The sequence below is a fragment of the Setaria italica genome, chromosome VII (genome assembly GCF_000263155.2).
Source record: "Setaria italica strain Yugu1 chromosome VII, Setaria_italica_v2.0, whole genome shotgun sequence".
NCBI lineage: Eukaryota > Viridiplantae > Streptophyta > Magnoliopsida > Poales > Poaceae > Setaria > Setaria italica.
Window position 1 is genome coordinate 22,399,116 of NC_028456.1, and position 9,484 is coordinate 22,408,599.

The following is a 9,484-nucleotide window of genomic DNA, read 5'->3' on the forward strand; positions in this document are numbered from 1 at the left end:
CGACGGAGCTACCTCCGCTAGGTGCACGTACGGTATATATAGACGGCGACGTACAGCCAGCAGGCCGCAATTCAGTATGTATTAGCAGGCAGCCCCGTACTTGAGATCCAGTCGATTTTAGTATAGATAAAGGGAAAGAAAGATTAAGGTAAATCGACCGCAATTCTAGTAACAAAGCAAAGGTCCTGCCAAACTTGCTTGCGACGGTGTCTCTTTGCTTGCGTCTATTTCTTTTTGATCGGTTGTAGACGTGCTCCTGTTAATTGGATGTTCCACTGTGTGTCTAGCTTGTGGGGTTTGGATGGGGTCATGGGGATTTGGTCTGCTGGTTTGGATTGAAATAAATGGTGTCTGGTATATGTACAACCGTAGGTGTCTGGTGTATGTACAAGCGTCAGCGCGGCTTGCCATCGCCGCTCTAGACCAGAGGGATGGGGAACTCTGAGGAAGGCTCTGGACAATGCTATTGCTAACTGACGGGGCCTATTCTGACCGTGCGATTAAATAAAAATAGTTAATCGACGATGCGGATGAGTAGTCGACGTGGCACGATGAGCGCTCGAGAAAGGCCCGATTGCCTGACCAAAATTCGTCTATTAGAGATGGTGACTTTTATTGGTTTCCTCTTTTTTTTGGGATAACTTTAATTCGTTTTTACAGACGACACTAATAGTACGCATGTTTTTTTCTTTGATAACAGGGAAAATACGACCTCAGCATCAGGTTCACGAACTGGATGCATAATGACAATGCAACTCATAGACGCATACACATAACACATAAACATATTACTGCACATGTATAATGTACGTATACATGTTACATTTTATGATAATAGCTTGTAATGATCTTATACGAGCACCTCCGACGGTTGACGACAGAAGAGGAACCAAACCGTATAGCTAGAACCCCGTTTGTGCACATGCCCACACCACACTCCACGGACGAAGAAGCCGATAGGCGTGGCATAAGGTCAGAACCCGCCAAATCACACAGCTGCATGCACGACAGAGCCCATCTTACTAGCTTCACATGATGTGGCAATCGTTTGCCGGCGTCTCCTCGCAGCAGAACACATCCGACGCGGCGGCGGCAGCGGCGGCGGCGTGGGGCAGTAGTAACCGGCGCGCCAACACAGCGCTGGGCACGCGCAAAGCTTGAGCTCTTCCGCCTTCTTCTTCTCCTCGGGCTTCTTGTCTTTCACTTCCCTCCACCAGCAGGATCGTCACGGCATGGCAGCAGAGCTTCTTGCGCAGGCACTGCACCAGGCAGGCGATATCGATGCCTTCTCCGACCACCACCAGCCGGTCCTTGAAGTCGCCGGTGATTCCTATAATCCTATTGAGCATACCCCTGCATATGTAGACGCATACAGATATTGTTTGTCTGACTTATTCGTGCATAAATCTGCGTACTTTTGCGTATGACGAGGGGTGCATTGTACTATACCGTTTGCTTTGGCTGCAACCTCCATGGCCCGGGAGCGGCTGCAGGGGTTGGGCATGGTCACCTGGATCTAGAATTTTTTGCTGCAACAACCAACGAGCCCAGCCCAGCCCATCATCAGTTCGCCGGACAAATCTTACTATTGCTAATCGGAGGCAAGTGAAGTCACCTAGGATTCCTAGGTGGACACTTTAGAAAAATAGAGAAATTCTGGAAATTCTCAAAAAAATAAAACATCTAGCTATCAATCAGTAGACTCAAATCATTATAACCATTGGATCTATTATATTTTCTAAAAAATTACCCACCTATGCTATTATAAAGATAGCCTAAAGATATCTAAATTACCCACATCTGCCATTATATAAAATTAACTAAAGTAACCCCTAATCTTCATCAAAATTACCCACTTATACCATTATAAATAATATTTAAAATAACCCCCAAAATTTGCATAAATTTTCCACTACTAACACTAAAAAAACTTAAAGTAACCCCTTAAATTTGCATCTATATTACCCACATATGTCATTATTAAAAATTACGTGAGGTAACCCTACATTTGAATCTAATCATCTTAATTAAAAATATACAGCAATATATGAGTCTAAATCGTCTATTTCTTACACTATTGGTATATGATATAATATTAAGGTATATACGCATGATGTGCGTCACCATTTATAAAGATATAGACAAAGTGATGGGAATATATGTTTCTACGTTAAAATTATAGGGCAAACTTAGTGCCCATTAAATAAATTCAAGCGCATACCTACGATGCAAAGTGAAAAGTTAAAGATTATAAATGTGGACAAAAATATTATAAAGTAATTAGTAACTAAAATACATCACAATCGGATGAAGATAATAAGTATATATCTATATAAGTATTGTGTTTGAATATTTAACGAATGAGATGTAGCTCATGGTAATAGTTTTGTAGCAATGTGATCTTATTTTTTTTCATTAGAGACTACACATTAGTTCCCACCCGACATGCTAGAAAAAAAAGATAATTCCTAGAAATTCTCAAAAAAATCAAAAACATCAAACACTAATCCTGTAAACTCTAATAATCATAGTCATTGATCTACTATATTTATTAAAAAGTTACCCACCACTAACATTAGGAAAATATTCAAAAATAAACTCTGAACTTATGTCTAAACTATTGAGGTTGACTATTATAAAAAATAATCTAAAGTAACCTCATAATCTTCATCCAATTCACTCATACATATCATTATATAGAATAATTTAAAATATCATTCTCAATTTGTAGCTAAGTTACCCACATATTAAAATAATATAAAGTAAACACTTAAAAATCTTAATCTAGTTATCTTGATGTGCATTATACAGAAACGTCCAAAAATAAACTAATATATGATTCTAAATTACCTATTTATATCATTGTTAATATAGAAATACTAAGTTAAAGTATATACACATGATGAGTGTCACCATTTAGACCATTTATACATGTGTGTGAGGAATTAATGAAAAAATATTGGTTTTTTATGCTAAACACAATGTATGGAGGTGCGATACAAAATGAAAAAAAAGGTGTGAATGTGGATCAAAAAGTTTATAGAGTAATTACTAATTAAAAATCAATCACAACTGAATAAAGATAAGTACATATCATATGTATTATATTGAAGTATTGAAAAAATAAGAGAGTAGTAGGTAAATAATTTTAATTATTAGTTAGGAGTTTAATTTCTAAATAATTTTTAGATTCAATAGCTTTTAAAAATATTAACCCAGCGAGAGCACAGTTTGATGGGTTAAATAAAAGCGACATGAGGAACGAAACGGGAGGAGCAGAAGCGAACTGCTACTGGGTGGCTTCACTATTACCTTCATCATCGTTGATCCGATCACGAACTACACTGAGAAGATAGCTGAGCAAGGTAACTGAGGCTGTCAGCCTTAGCTTATTGTTCTGACTGGGTGTGGCTCTACTACACAGATCGACGTTTAGAGAGCCAAAGAACACAAGCTCCGTGCAGCTTGTGAAGGAGCTACCAGGCGCGCTCGTGGTGTATAAATACGAGTACACGCCCGCGCCGTGCAAGTATAGTTATTAGGATCAGACCAGTAATCGAACTGGTGAGGGTGTCGGTTCAATGGTTTATTAGTTCAACCGTTAGGAACCGTTGAACCGCCGGTCAATAACTTTGGACCGTTGAAGTGAACCAGCCACAAATAATGTGAACCGGTCCAATATACCATTGATGATGAACTGTACATATTATAGTATATAGTTGATCATAGAAAAAATATCCTCATAAATGACACAATATATAACTATAGTAGTTGCATTCCAAGTTCAAGTGTTCAGCATACGAACCACTAATTCAAATAACAATTTATTAAATTATTAGGACTAGCCCATCTACTGGAAATTGCACGTATTCACTGAATAATAGCCTATCGACAATTGAGCTCTCACGTAGTGGTACTGCAAGTGTGCTCTATCCATTCAGTATACTACTCAATAGCCTATTGAGTTGCAAACAATTTCGACTCTAGATTCGTCAAGTCTGAACTCTAATCATTGCACAACTTGAATCATTGTAATCTGGAACCTTGGGTGCTGAGTTACCAACCGATAGCCATGTCAGGTAGGCAGGGAGAATCGCGGGCAGCAGATTCCTTGTGGTCTTGTCGAGCGCCGAGCAGGGAGAAGCCGGATAGGATGACGACGAGGACGAGCTAGTGGAGGACTAGACTACTGGAGGCACGGAGCACTAGAGCGCAGCGTTGGCCGCCGGCCCCCGCGGCCGTCATTGTGGTGAAGCCGTTGAGCCGCAAGGAGATGAGGGGCCGCCGTCGAGGGGCTGCCACCGGCAAAGATGAGCACGGGACGAGCTCGATCTGGCGAGGTGGAGGCATGGAGCGGCCGCCTCCGGAGAAGAACAGGCAGCAGATGCGCCGCCGCGGCCGCCATTTGTGCCAGATGCAAAGCCAAACAAGTGTTGCTCGTAAGAAAGAAAAGTCTTTCCGTTTATACGCCTAGGCCGGTAAGATTGAACTGAATCGATGGAGGAGGGTTCGCATCGGTAAAAATCAAAACCAGTCCGGTTCAATCGGAACCAGCCAGTTTACCGGTTCCGTAAAAAATCGGCCAGTTCGACAGTTTTTAACGGTTCGATTGCACGGCCGATCTTTTAAGTGAACCGAGCCGATATAGGCTTTGGTGTCCAACTGTCGGTCCGATCCGGTTCAAATAACTATGGGTAAGAGAGGGTGGAGGACTCGTCGAAAAGCTTAGGTGACGCAGGTGGCAGCTAGTGAACTAATGGCTGAAGAGACTGCAAGTTTGCAACGCATACATTGAATTCCACATGCCTTATTACTTGCCTAGAGATTTCTCTTGATTGGTCTATTCTATATCTAAGTGGATGTGATGGCGATTGGATGAGCGTACAGGTTTCGATCTATTTTTTTTGGCTTCCACACTGTGCCTCGATCACTCTTGTCACCGCCCTCTGCCCACCTTCACTTTATGTATATCTCACGAACTAGATCCTTGACCATGTGTTCGGCCGGCAAATGGCGATAGGCGCTGGCGCCGGCGCCAGAGAGACAAATTTTATAGATTTGACTCGGAACTGATATATATACCCTTCACTTCAAATTGTAGGTTTTGCTCAAAATAATTAAAGACGTTCAAAAATCTTTTAAAGGATGGAATATTGTAAGAAAAGTAGTCTCAAAGTGAAAATAAAAATCATGCATTAAAGAGTAGTACCTTGCATTAGCAATTAGTGATAAAAATGCAAATATGCACGCGCAAGAGATAAATAAGGTCGGAGGTCATTTTCTAATCATTGTTCGGGGATTCTGAGGGAAGGAAATGCAGTTATGTATCCGTATAAACTGGAATATGATTGGCCACTTAGGGGTGTTTGATCCCCGGGCTAAACTTTAGTCCCTATCACGTCGAATATTTAAATACTAATTAGGAGTATTAAATATAGACTATTTACAAAACCCATTGCACAGATGGAGGCTAAACGGCGAGACGAATCCATTAAACCTAATTAGTCCATGATTTGACAATGTGCTGCTACAGTAACCATTTGCTGATGATGGATTAATTAGGCTTAATGGATTCGTCTCGCCGTTTAGCCTCCATCTGTGTAATTAGTTTTATAATTAACTCATATTTAGTCCTCCTAATTAGCCTCCGAATATTCGATGTGACACGGACTAAACTTTAACTCTAAAATTCAAACACCCCCTTATTTGTGGCATATGATTGGCAGCTTGATTCACCAAATTCAGTCATGTGCGGAACCAGGCCACTGCATTATTGATCAGCGTGGCTTTCCAATCACCATCATCATCAGTTCAAAATGCTTTTACCGGGCATTATATTAGACGGCAAAAATGCAAATCATTCACTCATCATGATCCATGCATCTCGATCAGGGTGCGAACAGACACTACGATTTTGGCGTGATGTTAATTTGTTCTTGGTAGATCAGTAGATGACGTTCGCAGTTCAGTTTACCCTACCCGTTCTTGATGCTACATTGCTACAGGACCTGCTGACTGCGGCCTGATTATTACATTACCGTCACAGGTTGGCTCATGCAATCGCAAATCACATGTGCACATGCAAACTTACACCTATAAGCAAACACTTGAGAAATTGAGGTTCAGGTCGGTGTCAAGTGAAAACTGATTGAAATCACAAATAAAGATGCCAAGTATTATTTTATTTGCACATATCGACTGACTTGCAAATAAATCGATATCTGCAGGCCTTGAATCCAATCTCAAGGTTGCATTATTTTATTCCCACCCATTTTTTTTTTGAAACTTTATTCCCACCCATTTTATGTCAGCCCCACATGCCAGTCTTAGAAAACTGTCAACGAAAAAGGAGGAAGGGTGGGATTTTGTACACGTGGGAGATTTGTTTGCCATTGAGAACGATATTACGACGACTTTTGGGCTTTCAACTTAATAATTTACTCGTTTTAAAGTTAAAAATCTAAAGAAAGAAAATTTTCACCATATGTATTATTTTTGTCCCTATATATTTTTTGAAATACCAGTGGAGATCCACGGAAATTAAAATCCATAGGTGTATCATGATACATCATATGCCAACACTTAGTGGTAAGCTCCCTAGTTAAGGGAGATCAAAACCAATCAGAGTTCAAATCCTTGCATTAATCATCAACCCAATTGGTTGTGGTCAGGTTAGGTTACAATGTGATCCTATAGGGTGAAGTCGGGGTTCATGGATTTTCTCGGTCGGCTTAGCTAATATTTCTTCTTAGTGCAATGTCGTAGAACAGTATTTTCCGCCAGTCGACATTTTTTTTATGATATATCATATATGTTAGCATAAAAACACTAGGTACCTGTTGGCATATTGTGAGTTTTATACGTTTTCACATACGGCGTTAATTAGTACTCATGTCTTTTCTTTGATAGTAATAGGAAAAAAATACGACCTCAGCATAAGGTTCACAATGGGATGCATAAACCAATGCAACTAAGTCATACTCGTACAGATAACACATATACATATATTTACACGTATAACATACACACATATTGGGGTTTATATGATATTAATACCTTGTAGTGGTGTGATCTAATGACACTACCGATGGTTGGCGGTAGCAAAAGCAAACCAGAACCACGATTGCGCACATGCACACAGCACACTGCACACACGAAGAAGCTGTTGCCTCAAAAGGTTCTTATAGAACCCAAATCACACAGATGCATGCATGACGGAGCCCATCTTACTGCTGCTAGGTTCACAAGATGAGGCAGCTGCCTGGCGGCGGGTCCTGCTCGCAGAGATACAGCGGCAGCGGCGCGTGGTAGTAACCGGCGGCAGCGCACCGGCACGGCCCCGTGCAGGTGCAGGCGGGGTCGGGCTTCTTCTTCTCCTCCTCGGGCTTGTCCTTCACCTCCTCCACCTTGACGATCTCGGCGTAGCGGAGCTTCTTGCGCAGGCACCTGACCAGGCAGGCGATGTCGATGCCCACGCCGACCACCTCCAGCTGGTCCTTGAGGTCGCCGGTGATCCCTACCGATCCCACCCCTGCATATATATAGACGCACGTTGCAGTTGCAAAAATTCATTCAACACCAACACACAAGGAGAATCTGGGATCAAACGGCGACATGGCTGGCGCAGCCTAATCTACGGCCTAATGCATGGCGACCTTCATCCAACGCTCTGGAGTGGTGGACTTTTATCACCACAACACCGAACTCATCACGTAAGGCCCTAAGAAGCCTCCCTCTTTTAATCATGTGGGAAGTTTGGAAAGAACGGAATGCACGTATTTTCAACAGGCACGAGACCTCACCAACGACTCTGATGGCGAAAATTAAGGATGAGGCCTCAGCTTGGCTCTTGGCGGGGGCCAAAGATTTAGCGTTACTTCTAACACGCGAGTAGTCCCTTAAGGCTCCCCTTTTTTTCCTTTTCCTTCTCAGTTTTTTGTTTATTCCTGCTCTATCAATGAAATAGGCACTTTCTCGTACCCCTTCGTTCAAAAAAAAATCATTCATGCACAAATGGACCGTTTAGGACAAGCTGGTTAGTTCATCTGCTTATCCTAAAGGACATGTATTTGAGAACAGAGGTAATGTATGGAGCATATGTACCGTTTGCTTTGGAGGCCAGCACCATGGCCTGGGCACGGCTCTTGGCGTTGGACATGGTCGCCTTGATCACAATCTTTTGCTGCAACAACAAATAAAAAAAAAAGAAGAGCCCAGCCCATCATCAGTTCGCGCGCAGAATGCTCAAGCAAGCATTGCGAGACCAATTAAGAACAAAACGGCAGGAGCAGAAATGAAAATAGATCCACGCTTCACTACCTTTGACATCGTTGATAGATCCACGTACGCTTCCGCCGAGGAAACAAGTGAGCCTGCCCTGTCAGGCTTATAATTCTGACTGGGTGTTCCCAGTTGCCCCTGCTAAGCTGATCGAGTAGCTTGTGAAGGAGCTAGCAGCCGCGCTCATGGCTGGTGTATAAATATACACGCGCGCGCGGGGGCAAGAGGGTGGAGAGGACCCCGCGGAAGGCTACAGCGACGGACGGGCCGGGGCCCGGGGACAGAGGTCTTGTTCTTATCTTTCTAGGAATCCGGCCAGGGAGATTGCCGAGAACCTACGTACGTAGCGTGTGGAAGCTGATAATAAGCTCGATCGTGCGCAGTTGAACGTCTGCTGCGTCAAGCTAGGTAGCGACCCCGAGCGAGTGATTACTGATTAGCCATAGAAAAAACGGGGACCAGGCACTGGACGATGGAGATGTGTTGGAGCCGGGACAATGCGGCCGTCCACTGGAGACTGATGATGTGGGTTGCCACTTTCAGCGAAGACGCGATCGCGGTGGTGTTCCTAGGTCTCCCGCAGTCGTCATTTGACAGCCTGGGTTGATGGGCAACGTTTGCGGATTCGATAATATCTCTGCAGACAGCAATAAGGAGCCTTAGAATTTTCAAGAAACAAAAAAAGACTCATGATGTCACGGTACACATGCAGCGCTACGTAGGCGAAACCGTAGTTAAGGATACCTAGGGTTCTTGTTTTTTGCAGCAACCGTGGCAGCGAAGCAACTGCCTTTCCTCACATAAATGCCTTCTTCACAATACCGAAGGGCGAAAGAGTTTTAAGGAACACTGCCGGTACCAGGTCAGAACAAGTAACATTGGACGGGAAGAGCCCAGCTCCGCTGCCTCTCCATCATCAGCTTATTAGCGCTGTCGCCGTAACTCGCTGATCTCCCCAGCCGGGTCTCGCCAAGTCGACCGCGCATCGCGCCAATCGGCCTCTAGTCTCTAGCGTGTCGCGTATTGCCGCCGTCGCGTCCGTCCCACCCGTCCCGGTGCCGTGCGCCACCCAGTTCCTGCCTTCCACCACCGCACGACCGCTCGAGGACCTTGCGCATGCTGCCGTCGCCGTCGTCCGCCCCTGCTCGCGCCCGGCACCGTACCCCGGGGATCGCGTGATCAGGAGAGAAAATCATCATCTCGC

The 9,484-nt window shown here is 43.7% G+C and overlaps 1 protein-coding gene across 2 annotated transcripts; it reads right to left on the minus strand.

The window, feature by feature from the left end:
- Positions 1-6,936: 6,936 nt before the first annotated feature.
- Positions 6,937-8,469, minus strand: LOC101766303. Of its 2 annotated transcripts, none has more exons than XM_004975853.2 (3): positions 8,320-8,466; positions 8,104-8,182; positions 6,937-7,531 (listed from the first exon to the last, which is right to left on the minus strand). In XM_004975853.2, the coding sequence occupies exons 1-3, from the start codon at positions 8,326-8,328 to the stop codon at positions 7,242-7,244; spliced, it is 378 nt and encodes a 125-aa protein (XP_004975910.1). In that variant the 5' UTR covers positions 8,329-8,466; the 3' UTR covers positions 6,937-7,241. The 2 variants fall into 2 exon arrangements, with proteins under 2 accessions (XP_004975910.1, XP_022683887.1); XM_022828152.1 differs by lacking the exon at positions 6,937-7,531 and adding an exon at positions 7,538-7,982 and having other exon boundaries at positions 8,320-8,469.
- Between the last annotated feature and the right edge of the window lie 1,015 nt (positions 8,470-9,484).

What these genes read in the sequence shown, in the direction of transcription:
- LOC101766303 (XM_022828152.1), bottom strand. An exon ending in GCTGGCCTCCAAAGCAAACG is followed by an intron (nt 7,983 to 8,103) that starts GTACATATGCTC and finishes TTTTGAACGAAG; the next exon opens with GGGTACGAGAAAGTGCCTAT.